Raw genomic sequence first — 22,104 nt, forward strand, 5'->3', positions numbered from 1 at the left:
GGAGAGCACTGTACTAAGCACTTGAGAAGTACAATACAACAGAGTTGATAGACACATTCTCGGCCCACACTGTGCTTTCGGTAGAAAGTGAACTCAGGAGGTTGAGTAATTTTTCCAGTCATATTTAATTAGTAGCACCCAGAGTCCAGGTTACCGGTGGTATTAACTGCTTATGTTGATTGAAGCAGCATGACTTAGTGGATAGAGCACCGGCCTGGGAGTCAAGGGGACCTGGGTTCTAATTCTGCCTCCACCACATGTCTGCTGGGTGACCTTGGGCAAGTCACTTATCTTCTCTGGACTTCAGTTACCTCATCTGGAAAATGGGGCGTAAGAGTGTGATCCCCATGTAGGACAGGGGCTGTGTCCAACCTGATTAACTTGTATCTACTCCTGTGCTTAGGACAGTGCTTCACACACAGGAAACAATTAAGTTCTACAAATATTATTATTATTGTTACTAAGGCTATGGCGTTATTTCCTGAATTTTTCCCATACCTGGCAGAGGCTACTGTACTCTGTACAGAATTTTTCCCATACCTGGCAGAGGCTACTGTGTATAGGGTAGGGGCTCAAATTCCATGGACTGAAGTCTACTACATAACAGACACAGAGACCAAATTCCTTTTCGAAAAGGGCATCATTAACAATCATGTTCAGTAACCTATCCAAAATGACTCTGCAGGAATTTTTCCACTCATGGAGGGCAGTGAGTTGCTGGGATAGTTATCTTAGTACTGTCTCTCTCATCTTTCTTCATGAAAGAGCCAAATAGGTTTCCTGTGACCATCATATAGAATACTACTTTGGAAGGAAGTTATGCTCTACGACCTTTTAGTGAACAAAACAAGCAACCCTTGCCAATGTGTTTAGAAAAATTTTATGCGTATTTATTTTTTCAATGGTATTGGTTAAGCGCTTACTATGTGCCAGGCACTGTTCTAAGCATTCATTCATTCAATAGCATTTATTGAGTGCAGAGCACTTTGCTAAGCCCTTGGGAAAGTACAGTACAGCAATAAAGAGAGACAATCCCTGCCCACAACAAGCTCACAGTCTGCAGTAGATACAGGCTTTTCTGGTTGGACACAGTCCACATTCTACACAGGGTGCACCATCTTTTAATCCCCATTTTACAGATGAGGTAACTGAGGCACAGAGAAATTAAGTGATTTGCTCTAGGCGTCATGATTAGAATCCAGGTCCTATGGCTCACAGGCCCAGGCTCTTTCCATAGAGAAGCAGCGTGGCTCAGTGGAAAGAGCACGGGCTTTGGAGTCAGAGGTCACGGGTTCAAATCCCGGCTCTGCCACTTGTCAGCTGTGTGACTGTGGGCAAGTCACTTAACTTCTCTGTGCCTCAGTTACCTCATCTGTAAAATGGGGATTAAGACTGTGAGCCCCACGTGGGGCAACCTGATTCCCCTGTGTCTACCCCAGCGCTTAGAACAGTGCTCGGCACATAGAAAGTGTTTAACAAATACCAACATTATTATTATATATCTATCTAGTCTTCATTTTTGGAAGAGGATGAAGGAGACCATGTGTTTGGGTGTGGCTAAAAAATGTGATGTGTGTGTGCCCTAAAGTCAATGAGGATGAACTGCTGTGTGATGTGGAGAGGGATGAGCAACTATTTGGAGATTTTTGAGGAGTAGGGAGAGCTGCACAGATGGATTTTCTTTTTTTTAGAAAAAATGATTCAGGCAGCAGAGTGAAGTATGGACTGGAGAGGTGAAAGGCTGGAGGCAGGGAGGCCAGCGAGGAGGCTGATGTAGTCAAGCCTGGGTATGACAAGTGCTTGGACCAGTGTGGTAGCATTTTGGACAGAGAGGAAGGGGCAGACTCTAGAGATGATGATGTGAAGACAGAACCAACAAGACTTGGGGATTGATCGAATAAGAGAATTGAAGGAGAGCGATGAGTCAAGGATAATGCCAAGGTTACAGGCCTGTGAGTCAAGGAGGATGAAAACTTATTAACAATGATGGGGAAGTCAGAGGGAGGAGATGATTTGGGAGGGAAGATGAATTTGGTTTCATAAACGTTGAGTTTGAATTGTCAGATTGCGCATGCGAACGAATTGCACATTCTCCCCTCTGTCCCCATTCACCGACATGGCATCCTTATTTCTTGCTTGGGTCATGCTGAAATTTCTAACATTGTATACCCTTCCTGGTGCTCTTGCTGGCCTCTGACCTCATCCTGAAGTGTTAATGTAATACAAAGCTGAATCTCAAGGAGTTCTGAGGTGAAGAGAACTTGAAAGCACAATTGTTCCGCTCTGCATATGAAAGGCTCATAGGACACTAGTGTAGAAGAGCTAGGCTAATTATCTTCCGAGGTCATTAATGTCAGCAGAAGTGAGGTCTCTGAGGTTTGAAGGTGTCAAATCCTCGGGCTTATTCAGTTTCAAACTATATTTACCCGAATAATCATGGACTTCTATGAGGCTGTGAGGACCGTCCCTCCCGTGAGCTTGGCATTAGCAAAGTGATATCAACTCTGAAGGTAAGATTGGCAGCCATAGTTATCCCAACATGCACCTGAAAGATGGAAAGGGGCCAAATCTCTTACTTGTGCATTAACTTCACTATATCTGATTAGGTTACAGGCATCCCGGTTGCCCATAGCCGGTCATATGCCTCTCGGTTGATTTCCGGCAGACTCATGAACTGCATCCTCCCCTGAAACAGCATGGCCTAATGGAGAGAGCATAGGCCTGGGAGTCAGAAAGACCTGGGTTCTAATTCCAGCTCCACCACTTGTCTGCTGGGTGAACTTGGGCGAGTCACTTAATTTCTTTGGGTCTCAGTTCCCTCATCTGTAAAATGGGAATTAAGACTGCGAGCCCTATGTGGGACAGGGACCGTCTCCAACCTGATCGTCTTGTATCTACCCCAGTGCTTACAACAGTGCCTGGCACGTGATAAGTCCTTAACAAATACCACAATACTTATTATTATCATTATTATTGTTATCCTCTGATCAGTTCCTGCAGTTCTTGCAGGCAGGATCTGATTATGAGATATTCTAATTAATCTTCTGATGCAGTGAATTCATAGTAGAACCCAGAAAAAATGTTTCCCCCTTACCCCTCCCTGCTGTGCTCATCTCCTCCCAGCCGGGTCAGACAGTCAAATTTTTTTGAGCCCTTACTGTGTGCAGAGCACTGTACTAAGCACTTGGGAGAGTACAGTATAACAACAAACAGACACATTCCCTGCCCACAACAAGCTTACAGTCTCCAAGGATGTCATGTCGGTGGATGGGAACAGAGAGGAGAATGCGCCAAAGGATAGAGGGACCTCCAGGAGGGTTAGCGTCAGTGGAGGGCAATGGAGAGGTTGTTCTGAGGGGTGAAAGCCAGGTTCCCACCTCCCTCTTCTCCAGCTCCACCCTCTTGCCACTGGGCTGGCATTTAACATAGTTTAAACCAGACAATTAAGACAGCCACAAGGTACTGTGCCAATTTATCGAGTCATCTCGGTGAACTTCACCAAATAAACTGGTTGGGTTTGAAATGGCTCGAAATCCTTAAGGGACTCAACCTCTGGCAGGAGGAGGCTCCCCTGCCTTCTCCTGATAGACTTCAGGCTCCAACTCCCGCAGGTTTCTCAGCATCCTCCTCGGGCACCAGGACTGAGCCTGAGCTTCCTCTCAGCCCTAGTCCTGGGACTTGTCTGGATAAGCAGCTTGGAGCTGCTACTGAAGATGAGATGAGTGATGGTAAAGCAAAGCAAGGAAAGTGTTCCAGATTCAAATTAATTTGCATGGACCAACCCCAGCCCCAAAGCTTTGGCAGTGAGGAGAGGATTCACATCCAAATGAACTGTCCCTATTGCCAAATATATTTACACTGGGATTCATAAGGCTGTGAATGCATTCCGGGACCCCTTGGCCAATTGGAAGTAAGTGGAGGATGGGAAGGGAGATGGACATCAGCTCCAGTGGACCTGTAAAATACCCTTGTGGCTTATTCACTCTAGCATAAGACACTCATAAGTATCTGCTTTTGTGGGCTGCTCCTCAGAACTGTGAATGTGTTTCCTTCCTTCATTCATTCCTTCCTATTTATTGAACATTTACTGTGTGCAGAGCACTGTACTAAGCACGTGGGAGAGTACAATAGACACATCCCCTGCCCACAGTGAGCTTACAGTCCAGAAGGAGAGACAGACATTAATAGAGATATAGATATGTTCATTGGATCTGGGAGAGGGGATGAAAGAATATTAATGATGGCATTCCTTAAGCACTTACTATGTGCCAAGCACTGTTCTAAGCGCTGGGATAAATATAAGATTATCAGGTCATCCCATGTGGGGCTCACAATCTTAATCCCCATTTTACAGATGAGGTAACTGAGGCACAGGGAAATGAAGTGACTTGCCCAAATTCACACAGCTAACAAGTGGCAGAGATGGAATTAGAACCCACAACCTCTGACTCCCAAGCCCGTGGTCTTTCCACTAACCCATGCTGCTTCTCTGAAGCAGGGAGCAAGTCATGGTGATGTAGAAGGAGAAGAGGAAAGGGGAGCTTAGTCAAGGAAGGCCTGTTGGAGGTGTTGTGCCTTCAATAAGACTTTGAATGTGGAGAGAGTAATTGTCAGATATGAGGAGGGAAGGTGTTCCAGGCCAGAGGCAGTACATCGGTGAGAGGTCGTCAGGGAGAAGCTGTGTGACTGTGGGCAAGTCACTTCACTTCTCTGTGCCTCAGTTCCCTCATCTGTAAAATGGGGATTAAGACTGTGAGCCCCACGTGGGACAACCTGATTCCCCTGTTTTTACCCCAGCGCTTAGAACAGTGCTCTGCACATAGTAAGCGCTTAACAAAAACCAACATTATTATTATTATTATAGACAAGATCGAGATACAGTGAGAAGGTTAACATTAGAGGAGCCAAGTGTGTGGCCTGGGTTGTAGTAGGAGAGCCGCGAGATGCGGTAGAAGGAGGAAAGGGGATTGAGTGCTCAGAGGCCACCAACATCCTCAAGAGGCTCTTTCATAATCTAGATGGATTATAAAACAGAATGTGTGCTCATTATGGGCAGGGCAAGTGTCTGCTAATTTCCTTATAATGTACCCTCCCAAGCACTTAGAACAGTGCTCCGCATATAGTAAGTACTCAATAAATGCCATTGATTGATTAAATATCATTAAGCAGCGTGGGAAGCAGCATGGCTCGGTGGAAAGAGCCCGGGCTTCGGAGTCTGAGGTCATGGGTCCGACTCCCGGCTGTGCCGCTTGTCAGCTGTGTGACTGTGGGCAAGTCACTTAACTTCTCTGTGCCTCAGTTATCTCATCTGTAAAATGGGGATTAACTGTGAGCCTCACGAAGGACAACCTGATTACCCTGTATCTACCCCCAGCGCTTAGAACAGTGCTCTGCACATAGTAAGCGCTTAACAAATACCAACATTATTATTATTAAGGCCACATTGCCACATCCTGAAAATGTATGACCCACAAGCCTCAAGATTTGCTGTGAAGGTTGACTAGATAGTGTTCAGATAGCATTTAGCCATTTCATGGCATCAAGCAGATGCCCAGCAGAGGAACCAAGCTAATACTAATCAAAAATTCAAACACGGAGAGTTTGGGGCTAGTGCTGTGTGGTGCACGGCGGAGGTATCTATAGGGATTGTTGTCTTGGGCAGTTTGGCCTGAACTGGGTTAGCGTTGTTCATTTACTGGGACCCGAAGCCACGGGGCTGCTCAGACTTCAAGGACTAGACGCTTCTCAAGACTGAATCAAAACCAGTTGTGAATTCAGGGATGGCCCTGGAGGTGATTGTCTCCCGGAGCCTCCCTGGAATAGAGTTCATGACATCACACTGGCTTGAAACTGTTTAAAAAACAACGGAGAGAAGGATTATGGGAAAATGCCATTTTATGCAATGAAAACTTAGGGAATGTCATAAGAGTAACAACATAGGCTTTAAGGGATCCTTGGACTTCAAGTAGCTCCTCACTGTTCCTATTGCCAGGAGGAGGAAAAACCAGTAGACAGAGTTCCCTTTCAGATCTGAAACCATTTGGGGTGTTTGAAAATTCAAACACCCATTATATAAAGTCCCTGGTATATATGGTGTATGGAAATTTCAAGACCCAGACAATCAACCTTCAGGATTTTGCTTCCACAATTTTAAAATTCTTATATCCCGACTCTGCCCCTTGTCAGCTGTGTGACTGTGGGCAAGTCACTTCACTTTTCTGTGCCTCAGTTCCCTCATCTGTAAAATGGGGATTAAGACTGTGCGCCTCACATGGGACAACCTCATTCCCCTGTATCTACCCCAGCGCTTAGAACAGTGCTCTGCACGTAGTAAGCGCTTAACAAATACCAACATTACTATTATTATTATCATATCTTTGGAAAATACTGTTTTTCACCCAAATTACAAATTTCAACCAAATGGTTGGCTTCTCATTTTCTTTTCCCTTCGGGTTTCTTTCCATCACTTCCTGCTTTTTTCTTAATACAGCCCCTCTGCCCCTCTCATTAGAGAAGCAATGTAGCTTAGTGTGAAGAGCATGGGTTTGGGAGTCAGCGATTCTGGGTTCTAATCCCTGCTCCTCCACTCATCAGCTGTGTGACTTTGGGCAAGTCACAACTTTTCTGGGCCTCAGTTACCTCATCTGGAAAATGGGGATTAAGACTGTGAGCCCCACGTGGGACACCCTGATTACCTTGTATCTACCCCAGTGTTTAGAAGAGTGCTTGGCACATAGGAAGCGCTTAACAAAGACCATATTTATTATTTTCATTATCATCTTCCAAACAGATAATACTGTCCTTCTCTCTCCCTGTCCGAAGGCATTCGTCGGAGTGGCCGCCAGAACGCAAATTTGTGGACGGACAATAGGAAGACGTTAAAATCGGCCATGTCCAGAAAGCCCCTAAAAATACGGCCACATCCGTAAACTCAAGCGACTGCCACAGCAGGGTATTGGCAGGAGGAAGCCCAGGGGAGTCAGAGTTGCCATAGTAACAGCTGCATAGTAGCTGCCTCCTCGGCAGCAGCCCGGGATGTGGAGTTTGCTTTGTGTGCGTCTGTTTCTCTAAGTCCTCTAAGTCCCCTGGCTATTAGGTGGACAGCTGCCCCCCGCATCCCTGTCCCTCTGCCAGGATCACCTGCTTTCTGCCCCTTCTGATCTATCTCTGGAAAAGTTTGCGAGTCAGACGTTTTTATTCACGCCGTTTGTAGAAATCATTCTCAGCAGTTGGCCACCCTGAGCGTTCATGTGAACGGGGGTCCCGGGGAATATACTTCTAGATGTGTTCCTCTCTGATTATCCCTCTGGGTGTCCCAGCCTGAGATCTTTATCAAGGTTAAAGCGTTTTTCTGGGTAACTGTGTCCAACTTATCACTAGCCAGTTATCCACTAACCAGTGGTCTTTATTAGGTGTGCAGAGCCTTGGGTTAAGCATTTTGAAGCATACAACAGAAGTAAAAGACACTGGCTCTATCCTTAAGAGGCTTACAATCGAAAGGTGAAGACAGAAGAAAGGAGGAGAAATTAAGTGGTAGTTTACGCGGAATATTGAATTGTTCATGTTTAGAGAGAGAGAGAGAGGGAGGAAGAGAATGCTGATGATGGGTAGAAATGCACTTGTGTTAAGGGTGGCTGTTGAGTTGAAGCAGGTGGGTCTAGGTATGTCTGCGTGAAGATATCCATCCTCATATAATTGTGTGTATGAGTGTTTGTGTAATGTGTGTGTTCTGGAGTACTCACATGTGAATGATTTTTATTTCAGAGTGGGAGTTGTGTAGACTGTCCTCAATCCCTGATTCGAACCGGGTTTGGGTGTTTGGTGGGCAAGTGGAGACTCAAAGCCTGGACAAGCCTTCTGCCCAGGACCTGAGGCCACAAAACATCAGGAAGAAGGGGGAAGGCTTGAAGACAAAATTATGCATATCACTCTCTTCCTCTCTAAAAGTAAAGGCCCAATAAGTACAGTTGATTGATCTGAGCTCACCCTCTGGGGCAATTCAAGACAGGCTGAGTTTGGATGGAGTGGAAATGCAACCATTCAGCCTCCTTCCCTGACCTGGCTTGCCTTAAGACAGTGCTATTGGTTTTCCAGAGAGTTAAGTGTCTAGATGGTGAGTCCGTTGTGGGCAGGGATTGTCTCTGTTTGTTGCTGAATTGTACTTCCCAAGCACTTAGTACAGTGCTCTGCACAGAGTAAGTTCTCAATAAATACGATTGCATGAATTGAATGAATTGTTGCCTAAGAGTGCAAGGCAGGTTAAGAGAAAGGGGTGAGGGAGGGGAGGAAGAAATCTGGTCATCTTCCTCCCTTTCCCATCATCAACTTTCTACCTCTTCCCAATCACTTCTTAGAGCATGAGTACCCCTCCTGGAGCACTTAAAATAGTGCCCATAACAGGTAATCAATAATGATTTAGAAGGTGAGGATGGCAATGTGGAGGAGGAGAGTAGCAGTTGGATGGATATCTACTAGGTACCCCCTGGGAAGAAATGTACTGTACTAAGTGCTTGAGAGACTACAGCAGAAGTGTGAGATGCACTCCCGACCCACAAGGAGCTTCTTGAAGACAGACATAAAAATACTTTCAAATGGGGTAATCAGAATAAATAAATTGATTTAACCAGCCATTGCACGAGGGAGGGCAGTGAAGAAGAGGAGGAGGAGAAAGGCGACTTTTCCCTTCATAAACCTTGAACTCGAGAATGAAAAGTTTCTACGACCTAGCTTATATGGTATTCAACTGGAACGGGGCAAGTTAATTGATGATGGATTCTAGAGCCTCTCTTCTTTGGAAGGCTTACTTTCTTCCCTGCTAATTGTAACCTTTATGACTCTTGGCATTTCATTTTTGAGCTAACGGAAAGGTAATCATTTTTTTCCAAAGGAATTTAATACTTTGAGTGTGGTTTTTAAACTTGCCATGATCCATTCTTTCTTTGATGTCACTACAATCATTAGTATTCCATTTCTCACTAAGGAACTAATGAGGAGCAGCATGGAGCTGATGGCTGGAGGGTTTTGAGACGGCCAAGAACAAAGGGAAAGACCTGTCCTTTTTAGATTTTCTAAGCTTTTCTGTGGGTTCTGTATTTCAACCTATATTTACCAGCAAGATTCACAGTTTGTTTTCTTATGAAAAAAACACCCTCAACTTTCTTTGTACTGGAAAAATCCCCGACTCTCACTCAGGGAGCCGCAAGTGTAACTTCCAACCTGTTTCTTCAAAGGAACCGTCCGAAGACAGGGAGTCAATTTCCGTGTTCACTGATGGAGAGAAGTGATTTTGTTTATTTCAGAGATAAAAAGGCTAATTCAAGTTTTGATCTTGATTACCAGAACTTTCAAGGCATAAAACAAGAGGGCATGTCAATCAAATTACACTTCTAAGACTAACCTGGATTTCAGTAGTTTTCCCTTAGCCTAGGGCTTCACTCACTCTCGGGTTCATCCTTGTAGAAAGCCTAAATCCCATCCCAGAAGGCTATTCGGTCTCCTTTGTTCTTGTAGATTTTCTACAGGAATGAGATCCACTTTTAGAGCTTTTATGTTGTCCGTGGCTTAGGTATGGGACAAAGCAAGATCCCGGCTCTGTCAGTTTCCTGCCGTGGGACCTTGGACAAGGCACTTAACTTCTCTGGGCCTCAGTTTTCTCATCTGTAAAAGGAAGATTCAATTACTCTGTTCTCCCTCCTACTTAGACTGTGAGCTCCATATGGGACAGGGACTCTGTCTGACCCCAGCTCTTAGAACAGTGCTTAACATATAGTAAGAAGTTAATAATATAGCATAATAAGTAACCTCTGCAGTCAGATCTAGAGCCATCTTAACATTGTGGCTGATGTTCTCAGCTTTGACTGATGAAAAGTAGTTTCAAGAGTTCATTATATGGCATTTTGTATTGTATTATACTTTCCAAGTGTTTAGTACAGGGCTCTGCCCATAGTGAGAACTCAGTAAATGCCATTGATTGCTTCTTGCTTTGTCTCTAGGATTCCCTCATTGACTGTTTTGACCAGACATTTAAGATATACTACAGAGTATGTAAGGGGACCATAGATTATTCATTCTAAGTACAAAGTTTTTAGTTTGTTCACAGTGCATCCCTGGATTTTTGAACCCTGATATTACACCCCAACTCCTGTATGCTTCTTCTCTTGATAACTATATATCATTGCCATTTTGGGAGCTTTGAGGAGCTTCAAGAGGCTGAGAATAATAATAGTAATTGTGGTATTTAAGTGTTTACTATGTGCCAAGCACTATACTATGCACTGGGTATCTTTCTACTTACCAGGGAAAAGCAGTGCGGCCTAGTGGAAAGACCGTGTGGCCTTGGGAGTCAGAGGACCTAGGTTCTAATCCCACATCCACCACTTGTCTTTTCTGTGACTGCAGTTGCCTCATCTATAAATAGGGATTAAAACTGAGCCCCAGATCATGGGAGGTGTCCAAACTGATTCGCTTGTATCTACCCCTGGTGCTTAATTCAGTGCCTGGCAAATAGTAAGTGTTCAACAAATGCCATTTTCTTAAAAAAGTGTAGCAATACTGATAGGGCTATACAACCATGAGCATAAAGTGGCCTAGAGGTAGCAAAGAAGCTGGTTCCCTGAAAGATGAAGGAATTTTTGGAAGGGTCTTTTTGGATGGAGTTGAGAGAAGAAGAGTACAAGCAGCTAGAGGCCTGAAAAAAAAAAAACCTAACCAAGTTGGGTTAATACATTTTCCTTTATAGGAAGTAAAAAAATAGGGCTGCTAATTCCTTAACAGTAATACTTATACTGTAAGAACTGGTGAATCCACAGATCTTCCACTCAGTTCTGGCCTCGAAAGCTTTACCTCAGATTCAGTCATCTGGATAATTCAGGGTAAAGTGTCTTTGAAGACTTTAATTATCCAGCATATTTTCATACTTAGATCCAGACTACAATTAATAATGAAAAATACTAAAAGATTGCCAATTCTTTGTCTGATTTGAATAGATGGAAATGATGTCTCCTCCTCTGACTTCTCTTCACTAACAGTTTTATATTCATAAAAATGTTCTCTACACCCAAAACAAAGGACATACATGAATATATACCCTCACACTGATATTATTTGTATCACTTAGACTTGGCCACATACACTCTCCACTTACTTAAAACCAGATTTTGTATGTTTGAGTTTTGGTTAGTCCTAGGATCTGTAAGTTTGAAAAGTAGCTGGGCAGTCCTGGGCAGGAAGAGGGGAAAAACAAGGAATCTAGGTTGGATTTACTAACTTTAGGATTGATTTCTGGGCAACCTCAATAATAATAGTAATGATAATAGTTTGGGTACTTATTCAGCACTTTTTGTGTCCCAAACAGTGTTTGGGGGCAGGAAGGAAAGTAGAAATTTAACCCTCATTTTACAGGTAAGAAAACAAACACAGAAAAGGTAAGTGACTTGCCAGCAAGTGACAAAAACAAGATCAGAAGACAAGTAATAATAATAATAATAATGTTGGTATTTGTTAAGCACTTACTATGTGCAGAGCACTGTTCTAAGCACTGGGTAGATACAGGGTAATCAGGTTGTCCCACATGAGGCTCACAGCTAATCCCCATTTTCCAGATGAGGTAACTAAGGCACAGAGAAGTGAAGTGACTTGCCCGCAGTCACACAGCTGACAAGTGGCAGAGCCGGGGTTCAGACAAGTCTGTTCTGTGACCTTGGGCATGTCACTTCACTTCACTGGGCCACAGTTACCTCATCTGTAAAATGGGGATTGAGAGTGTGAGCCTCTTGTGGTACAGGAAGTGTCCAACCTGATTAACTTGTATCTACCCCAGCACTTAGAACAGTGCTTGGCTCATAGTAAGCACTTAAGGTGGTTGTGGGCAGGGAATATGTCTGTTTATTGTTATATTGTATTCCGCCAAGCACAGTACAGTGCTCTTCACACAGTAAGCGCTCAATAAATACAACTGACTGAAAAAAATACCATAAAAAAATATGCTGATTGAAAATTAGTCAAACAGACAAATTGACATTTCACTTGGGGCCTAAACCCTGGTTCACATAGAGTCAGAACCATTTCTGTGTTGGTGTGTTTCTTTTACCTGATGGTTTCTTCAGAGAGAGAATTGTTTTCCATTTTTAAAGCTTGGGATGGTCTTTTTACTTACCTGTTTCTTCTTTCTTGTGGCAGAGATCTGCCTTTTGACGAAAGGTCGCCGCACTGCCAGCGTCAGAGCCGACACCTACTGCCGTCTGTATTCTCTCTCGGTGGACAATTTCAATGAAGTTCTGGAGGAGTATCCGATGATGAGAAGAGCCTTTGAAACAGTCGCCATCGACCGACTGGATCGGATAGGTATTGTCATCTTCCTTGTTATTCTGAAATTTGGGATTAGACAAATGTTTTACTGTCCATGGCAGGGTTTTGTTTCAGAACCCCCTAAACTACTTTTTGGTTTGTGCAGCATTGAATAACTTGAATATATCACAACACATTTCTTTTTTTATGGTATTTGTTGAATGCCTACTACGCACCAGGCCCTGTTGTAAGAGCTGGGGTAAATACAAGTTAATCAGGTTGGACCCAGTCCACGTCCCACATGAGGCTCACTGTCTTCATCCCCAATTTACAGATGAGGGAACTGAGACCCAAAGAAGTGAAGTGACTCACCCCAGGTCACAAAGCCTACAAGTGGAGGAGCCGGGATTAGAACTGAGGTTCTTCCTTTTCCCAGGTCCATGCTTTATCCACTAGGCCACATTGCTTCTAATTTAAAAGTTGTTTGCCTCAGAATGATGTTCTGTCTGCTTGAGGTTTAAATTCTTTATGCTAGCCGCTCGCTCTGATTTCACCAGTGATACCAACACTTTGTGACTATTCAGGTAAATAAAAATGATATCATTCTAAGTAGAGTGTAAATAGAATAACACCACCAAGAATTAATATTATTGGCTTACTCCCTGTGCCTCGATCTTAACTAGCTTGCTGCTAACCCCTTTTCCATGTCCTTCCCCTAGACTGAAGCTTCCTGCCTCTCCATTTACACCAGGACATCACTCTCCCCACCTGCAAATCCTTATTAAGGTCCCTTATCCTCCAGGAGGCCTTGGCTCAGTGGAAAGAGCCCGGGCTTGGGAGTCAGAGGTCAGGAGTTCAAATTCTGACTCCACCACTTGTCTGCTGTGTGACCTTGGGCAAGTCACTTAACTTCTCTGTGCCTCAGTTATCTCATCTGTAAAAATGGGGATTAAAAAATGTGAGCCCCACGTGGGACAACCCGATGACCCTGTATATACCCCAGTGCTTAGTAGAACAGTGCTCTGCACATAGTAAGCGCTTAACAAATACCATAATTATTATTCTCCAATTAAGCCCTCTTTTACCTGGCTCCCTCTCCCTTCTGCACCATCTATGCATTTGGGTGTGTGACCCCTGGGCGTTTGATATTCATCCCATCCTCAACCCAGAGCACTCGACGTACTTTATTAATGTCTGTCTCCCCGGTTAGAATGTAAGCATGTTGTGGGCAGGGAACGTGTTAAGAGAAGCAGCGTGGCTCAGTGGAAAGAGCCCGGGCTTTGGAGTCAGAGGTCATGAGTTCAAATCCTGGCTTTGCCACTTGTCAGCTGTGTGACTGAGGGCAAGTCACTTCACTTCTCTGGGCCTCAGTTCCCTCATCTGTAAAATGAGGATTAAGACTGTGAGCCCCACGTGGGACAACCTGATTCCCCTGTGTGTCTACCCCAGCGCTTAGAACAGTGCTCTGCACATAGTAAGCGCTTAACAAATACCAGCATTATTATCATTATTAGCAACTCTGTTACATTGTACTCTCCCAAGAACTTAATACAGGGTTCTGCACACAGTAAGCTTTCAATAAATTCCATAGATGACAATGATATACTGGAGCCTGTGGCTTCACTACAGAAAAATCCCACATTTTCAATTAAATTGTGCACTCTGTAATCAGGTTTGTTGATTAAGAATGGAACTGTAAATACTTTTAATCCAGCTAGAAAGAGCTGATTAAATTACTGTAGTATAGTCACAGGCAGAATCAATCAATCGTGTTTATTGAGCACTTACTGCATGCAGAGCACTTTACTAAACGGCTGGGAGAGTATAATATAACAATATAACAGACACATTCCCTGACTGCAACAAGTTTACAGTCCCGAGGGGCTGAAGCACCTAATGTAGACCAGTTCTTTAGAGGATGCATTTCCATGCTGGCCTTCCTTATCTTTAAAACCTCCTCTTTCATCTGCTTTTGTTTGTTAGTTTGTTATGTTAAAGGCATTTGTTAAGCACTTACAGTGTGCCAGGCACTGTTCTAAGCTCTGGGGTAGATAAAAGCTAATCAGGTTGGACATAGTCCTTGCCCCACATGGGGCTCACGGACTTAATCCCAATTTTCCAGATGAGATAACTGAGACCCAGGGACTTGACCAGGGTCACACAGCAGACAAGTGGCAAAACTGAGATGAGAACCCAGATCCTCAGACTCTCAGGCCCATGCTCTTTCCACACTGTTTTTCTGGTGTTGAAGTTTAGCTCCATTTTGGTAAACATCTCCTCCTCCTCATAGACTGGAGAGACGATGTTCTCCTAGAAGATAGCATTATTAAATGGGCCAATATTCACACCTCTAAACCCAATGCTATTTTAATTAGTAGATAGAGTTTAGCATTTCCTTCCTTTCTCTAAACTGTAGCATTTATTGGAAGTAGAAATCAAATATCAACTGTTTTATCCATGTAAGGAAGTACAGGATGTAATGACAGGTCCACATTGCAAGTTAACTGCAAGCATGCAGTTTTTTTTTTTTACCATAAAGATTCCATATAGCTTTACTTCAACCTGATAAATGACAAATCCTGGAATCCCTTAAGTTTTAAAAGTACCGCTGATTTTTTTTTTCCAATTTCAATTGTATTTGGGTGCTTACTATGTGCAGATTACTATACTAACCTCGTGAGATTGTACAATAGAAGAGAATTAGACACATTCCCTGCCCATAACAAATTTACAGTCTAGTGGGGGAAACTGACATCAATAGGAATACGTAATTTATAATAATGATGATGATGATGGTGGTACTTGTTAAGCGCTAAGTGCCAAGCACTGTTCTAAGCGCTGGGGTAGACAAGGTAATCAGGTTGTCCCACACGGGGCTCACAGTCTTAATCACCATTTTAAGACTCAGATGTGGTAACTGAGGCACAGAGAAGTTAAATGAGTGACTTGCCCAAAGTCACACAGCAGACAAGTGGCAGAGCCGGGACCAGAACCTACGTCTTCTGACTCCCAAACCCATGCTCTTTCCACTAAGCCATGCTGCTTCTCTATAATATATATAATTGAAGGAGATGTACAAAAGTGCTGCGGGGTTGGGGATGGAGCAAATATCAAATGTCCAGAGGTCCCGGATTGAAGCGCGGAGCCACTACAGAAGGGAGAGCAAACGGCTGATCTGGCCAGACAAATGAGGCACCATATACCCTTTATTCTTCATTTTTCTCTCCACAGTGAGAGGAGTTAGGCTCTCAGCATATGAATTAGTGATTGTTTTTTATAGAGCCAAGTAAGGAATGAGCAGAGTTCACCTGAGTTCACAGACAGTCAGCAAGATTTGTTCCCCTCATTTTGACAGTCATTGCTTACAAATGTCTAATACTTTGTTCCCGGAAACGTGCTAAATAGGCATATATATTTATAACCTAGACCTTAGCACTCAGGAAATTAGGACATCTTGATAGCTAGATAGGGGTGGATTTTTGATTTAGACATTACAAATCTAATTTCTTTTTCCCTATGTTGGGCAAATGAGATTTCTCCACCACTTTAATGAAATAGTTCATTTACTTAAACTGTAATGCTCTTTGATTGAGACGTATTAAAACAAATTTATTTAGAACTTTTTTGTGACCTAACTTGGGAGCGTTTTGAATCCTGCAATTGCCCACTCACTTCTCCTAAATAAATCAATATTTGTCAAGGACTTACTCTGTGCAGGGCACCGTACTAAGATCTTGGGAGCGTCAAAATAGAATCTGTAGACCATCCCTGCCCGCAAAGAGTTTCCAATATAGTGTGGTAGAGACAGACCCAAAAATTATGGGTAGGGGGAAGGAACAGAATTTAAAAGATATGGACAGATATGATACAATAGCTGGGAGGAAATAGGGTGGGAGATGAGATATTTAGGTCACGGAAGACTTCCCAAAAGGATGTGATTTTAGAAGGGCTGTGGAGATGAGGGGAGGGGTGGTCTGTTGGGTATGTAGGGACTTCCAAGCAGGAGGGAGGGTGTGAGGAAAAGGTCGATGGCGAGTGAGACACGTGGCATTAGAAGAGAATAGAAGGGTCCCTGAACTGAGCCTTGAGGGATCCCTCACAGTTAGAGAGTGAGGGGCAGAGGAAGAGCCAGTGAAAGAGACCAAGAAGGAGTGGCCATAGTGGTTAGAGTCTACTGTGTGATCTTGGGCAAGTCACTTCACTTCCCTCTGCTTCAGGAACCTCATCTGTGAGCTCCACGTGGGACAATCCGATTACCCTGTATCTACCCCAGAACTTAGAACGGTGCTCTGCACATAAGTAGGCGTTTAACAAATACCATAATTATTATTATTAATCTGTAAAATGGGGTTTGAGATTGTGAGCCCCATGTGGGACGGGAACTGTGTCCAAATCGATGCGCTTAGTACAGTGCCTGGCATATAGTAAGCGCTTAGCTAATATCATCACCATCATCATCAATCACCAGGAGAGGACTTTGTCAGTGAAGCCGAGGTAGGATAATGCGGTCGACAGTGTCAGGAGATCATTGGTGACTTTGAGAGGGTGGTTTCTGTGAAGTGAAGGGGACGGAAGCCAGATTGGAGGAGGTCAAGGAGAGAAATGGAACTTGTCAGGCGGTGTAGACAATTCGCTCAAGGAGTTTGAAGAGGAAAAGTAGGAGGGAGATGGGCCAGTAACTGGAAGAAGCTGGGTTCAGTAGCTTGGAGGGAGCAGAAGCTGGCTTCTCAAGGATTGAGAGAGAGCTCATTCAATCATATTTATTGAGCGCTTACTGTGTGCAAAGCACTGTACTAAGCGCTTGGGAGAGTACGATTCAACCCCCAACACACATTCCCTGCGTACAGTGAGCTCAAAGGAGATAGTGGAAGCGGCTTAGAAACACGCAGAGGATGAAGGGGAATTTGCCCACAGTGGAGCAGAAGTTCCCTAGGTTGCATTTGGCTGTGTAAAGTGCCACACAAAAGGTGACAGTGACTTATTTTAGCACAGCTGTGAGACAGTGGTGTTATTACCGTAACATCCTCACCTGTTGGTCTGGAACATGCTTGCTCAAATGCAAATTTTAAAGAAGTGAATCGAGTAGATTTTCCTATTCCATTAACTCCCATGAACCTGAATGCTTCTAACTAAAGGACTTTTACAAAATCTTGCAAGATGCAGAACGGTCCAGAGACATTAGTAAATATCTGCCCGAAATGGTTTAATTCAAAATAAGCTATTTGTTCATAAACCCTCATTAGACCGTGAGCTGATTGTGGACAGGGGTCGTTTCTCCCATCTCTATTATACTGTGCTCTCCCAAGGGCTTAGTACAGTGCTCTGCACACACTAAATGCTCAATAAATATCACTGATGATGATTTATAGATCATAATCTCCCTGAAATCAGGAATCGGGTCTACCAAGTGTATTCTCCTAAATGCTTAGTTCAGTGCTCAGCCCACAGTTTGGCATAGTGGGTAGTGCAGAGGTCTGGGAGTCAAAGTCATGGTTCTAATCCCGACTCTGCCACTTGTCTGCTGTGTGACCCTGGGCAGGTCACTTCACTTCTCCGGGCCTCAGTTACCTCAGCTGTAAAATGGGGATTGAGACCGTGAGCCCCACGGGGGACAGGGGCTGTGTCCAACCCGATTTGCTTGTCTCCACCCCAGCGCGTAGTACGGTGCCTGGCACAAATTATCGTTATCATCACAGTAAGCGTTCAGTAAATACCACTGATGGATATTCAGCCAAGATGCTTTCACTCCCCTCCATCCTTCACCTCGAGCCTCCCTGATCTCATTTTCCTTTACCCACAGGAAAGAAAAACTCCATCCTTCTGCAGAAGTTCCAGAAGGACCTGAACACCGGCGTTTTCAACAATCAAGAGAACGAGATCCTGAAGCAGATCGTAAAGCACGACCGGGAGATGGTGCAAACAACGGCCCCGGCGAATTACTCCCAGATGCCGTCTCTGAACTCCAGCGCTTCGACCACCCTCCAGTCCTCCCGCCTGAGGACCCAGTCTCCTCCCGTTTACACGGCTCCCAACCTGTCCCACGGCAACCTGCATTCTCCCACCCCCAGCACCCAGCCGCCGCCGCAAGCCACCATCCTCTCGCCCTGCTCCTACACCACCGCGGTCTGCAGCCCTCCAGTTCAGAGTCCCCTGGCGGGTCGAACTTTCCAGTACGTCTCGCCCACGGCGTCTCAGCTGTCCCTGATGCAACAGCAGCAGCCACCATCACAGCAGCAGCCCCAGCCGCCGCCCAGCTCGGCCCAGAAAAACGAGGTCCACAAGAGCACCCAGGCTCTTCACAACACCAACCTGACGAGGGAAGCTAGGCCTCTCTCCGCTTCGCAGCCTTCCTTGCCCCACGAGGTCTCCACGCCGATATCCAGGCCTCACCCGACAGTGGGAGAATCCCTGGCCTCTCTCCCCCAGCCCGCCTCCGGAGCCCAGGCGGCGGGCTTCCAGGCCGGAAGCCGGGGCTCCGTCCCCCCGAGGGTCACCCTCTTCCGCCAGATGTCTTCGGGGGCCATCCCTCCACACCGAGGGGTCGTCCCGCCCGGCCCTCCGACCGGCGCCCCTCTGCAGCGGGATACGTCCGGAGTCTTAAACGCAGAGCCGGAAGGCGACAAACCGCGATTTGCTTCCAATTTATGATCCCTGCTGATGGCGGAAAGCGGGAAGATACACTGGAATAAACTGAGAATCTATTTTAACCGATTTCCCAGTAGATCCCTTCGCTTCCAATGAAGACATATTTTAGACAGCTCCTCCCTGCTGAAACGTTAAAAATAAAAAGTACGAAAAATCCCCCAAAGAAGTTTCAGAGGCCCGTTCGGAGTCCAGCGTTACGTCTTCCTTTTCTTTGATCAGCACCGAAAGCCGATCTTTGGTGCGAGATTATTTATTTTTACCCTACGTCGACTCCCGAGTTCGTTTGATTATATGTATCTCCCTATCTTATGAAGAATGCCCAGATTCAGTGAACAACAAGAAGCTCCTCTTGTGAATGGACATTATCAACTAGGAAAGAACTTCTGTTTTAAACAAGACAACTCGAGCTAGCTGATGAATAGTACCTATGAAATAATAGTTTTTAAACTTCATTAACTGCATCTCCGGATCCAAACTGTGAATCGCTGATCACAGAGGGTTCAGTCACGGTTCCCATTTTTTAAGCCCAAATTGCATTTTGGTGCTTTCCATTCTGAATTAGGTTGAAGAACAGTATCTATGCCCCAACCATCTACAGTAGATCGAGAACTAACACCGTGCTGTATATTTTTAACCTCAAACGTGTTTCTCAGTCCACTGTTTCAGAAAGCTGAGTGAACTTCTGTCTCCATATTATAACGGACTTTTATGAAGACTTAACTACAACGGTTGTAAATAACTTTTTAGACCCGAAACAGAAATAGCTCCCGTGTGGTGTACCATTGCAAAGTCTTGGTTTAGGAATTTAGTTTCATCTTTTCTCTTCAAAACTTAAACCTAAACGTGACAGCCGTTCGACTCTACTGCAAAAGCAACTTTTTTCCTACAATGTTTTTCATGCAAAACGATAGGCTTCGTCCTGCATACTCGCTTCTATTTCACCAGAACCATCACTTTTCTTCTCCCTTGCCATAAGCTGCACCTGAAAATATCCCCTGCATGGCTTTTTGAAAAACATAGGTTGGATCGGTCATTGTAGGGAAAAAAAGCTTACAGTATTTCTTGGCTTTAGAACACTAGAAACATTCATTAATTGTGGCGGCCTGAAAATTCCAATAACGCTAACTTGGCGTCACTGATTTAAATCTAGAAGTGAGTTCTGTTTTGTTTTTCATTTAAAGGGTTATTTGTAAAGCACAGCTTGATTTAGAATTTCAAGTGCTCCTGTGTCTTCACTGTAGTTTGGTAGTTAACTGTGGTGTTGATTTAAAAAGAAATAAATATAATATAGCATCGAGTCTGGGAACGCACGATTTGCTCTGTGTATATTGTAACTCAATGGATAGTATATCTTAAGGCATGTAGTGTCCAACATAGCCCATAGATAGGAGGTTTATTATTTTAAATATCTTTAAAATAGTAGGGACATGGTGACAGAAGGCCGGGTTATAGCTTACAGTGTTACGAGCGGTGTTTTTGTTTGCTCTGATCTCACCCGCCTCCTCGTGAATGGCACTTCTCCAAGGCAACTTCTTCGTCGCTGCCCGACTGACCCCAGTCGGTAGCGGGGGAACGGTCAGGTGTCACGAGACAATTGCCGTTGGGCCGCCGGAAATAGTTCCGCCTTAGATAGTTGGGAGAGAAAACGTGGCGACATCTATTTAGGGTGGGAGGTCTAAGGGGACGGGCCCGTCGCTTTGTCGCTGAGGGAAACGATGACCTCCTACTAGGCATCACAGTGCATCCAGATCTACTTGAGAGCAAAATAAAAGTTCCGAACTGGTCAGAGCTTTTGAACCCACGCTGCCTGTTTCGCCTTTTACTTAAATGGTACAACCAATACCAAAAAGGATAGTGATTTTATTTTTTCTGTTTCTAACAAATCCCCCTTCACTTGGAAGTAACAACCCATACCAGTCAGTGTAATTTGGCATTAACAAATTGCTGTTCTATCTGATGGAGCGGTCAGGAAAGTGATATGAGAAAACCATCGTTCAAACAAACTCAAAACATTATGGATACGCTGCAAGACCATTTACTTATCAGTACCAAACTCCTTCGTTTCAGTTCAATACTGATAATTCTCTTCAATTTGTTAAAATCATGTGTTGGTCCTTTAAACTGTTTAAGGTTTACATTTGATAGAAGTAATGGGTTTAGTAGTGAGATATTTTTATATATAAATTTTTTTTTTAATTTTGAGCACTATGGAGAAACACAAGCAAAATTGAATTGCCGTGGTCTTTCAGTGAAACCATAAACTTTTTATTGACTTTGTAATAGAATGGATAAAATCTAGGGTTTGTATGTTCAATCAATAAAAATGGAACAGGGTATAAAATTATATACATATATCTGTATGAATGTATATATATATAACGTAGGTTAAGAAAAAAAATGACACATTCCTGTAATATAAAAGGTCCAATGCTAATGGAAGAATTGACCTATTTTCTCTGTACATAAGTAAGCCCATAAATGTGGAACCTCTCATCTGTACAGAATGCGATGTATTAATGAAAAGGAATGGATCCTACTGCTGCTGGAAAGACATTAGATTAACTGATTCTTACAATGACTGTATGATCAGGGATGAGTTAGACTTTTTTTTTCTTTTGTCTTTGCTCAAAGCCATAAATATATATATATATAAAGATTATTAATAAATTGAACAGAAAATAAAATATCTAAAGCCATGAATATTTTATTGGGACCTGATCACCGAATGTATTCCATTTAGTTCAATCGATCCGTAGTAATTATGGTATTTGTTAAGCGCTTACTATGTGCCAAGCACTGTTCTAAGCACTGGGGTTAATACGAGGTAATCGGGTTGGCCCACATGGGGCTCACACTTTTAATCCTCATTTTTCAGATGAGGTAACTGAGGCACAGAGAACTTCAGTGACTTGCCCAAGGGATTATAACCCAGACAAGTGAACAGTACAGAGATTATAACCCAGGTCCCTGCCCCCGGGTACTTACATTCAGTCATATTTATTAAGCACTTACTGTGTGCAGAGCACTGTACTAAGCGCTTGGGAAATACACTACAACAAAAAATAGTATCATTCCTGCCCTCAGTGACTTCACAGTCTAGAGGCAGGGAGACAGACATCAATTCAAATAAATAAAACTACAGATATATACATAAGGGCTGTGGGGCTGGGAGAT

The 22,104-nt window shown here is 44.0% G+C and overlaps 1 protein-coding gene across 1 annotated transcript in view; it reads left to right on the plus strand.

The window, feature by feature from the left end:
• Positions 1–21,626, plus strand: part of HCN1 (hyperpolarization activated cyclic nucleotide gated potassium channel 1) — a 380,055-nt gene extending 358,429 nt beyond the window's left edge. Inside the window, exons 8-9 of the mRNA XM_029074348.2 lie at positions 12,178–12,342; positions 18,086–21,626. Of these exons, the coding sequence (XP_028930181.1) occupies positions 12,178–12,342; positions 18,086–18,933 (1,013 nt within the window). The 3' untranslated portion in view covers positions 18,934–21,626. The remainder of the gene's footprint in view (positions 1–12,177; positions 12,343–18,085) is intronic.
• The last annotated feature ends 478 nt before the right edge of the window (positions 21,627–22,104 follow it).

Source organism: Ornithorhynchus anatinus, chromosome 1, assembly GCF_004115215.2.
Source record: "Ornithorhynchus anatinus isolate Pmale09 chromosome 1, mOrnAna1.pri.v4, whole genome shotgun sequence".
NCBI lineage: Eukaryota > Metazoa > Chordata > Mammalia > Monotremata > Ornithorhynchidae > Ornithorhynchus > Ornithorhynchus anatinus.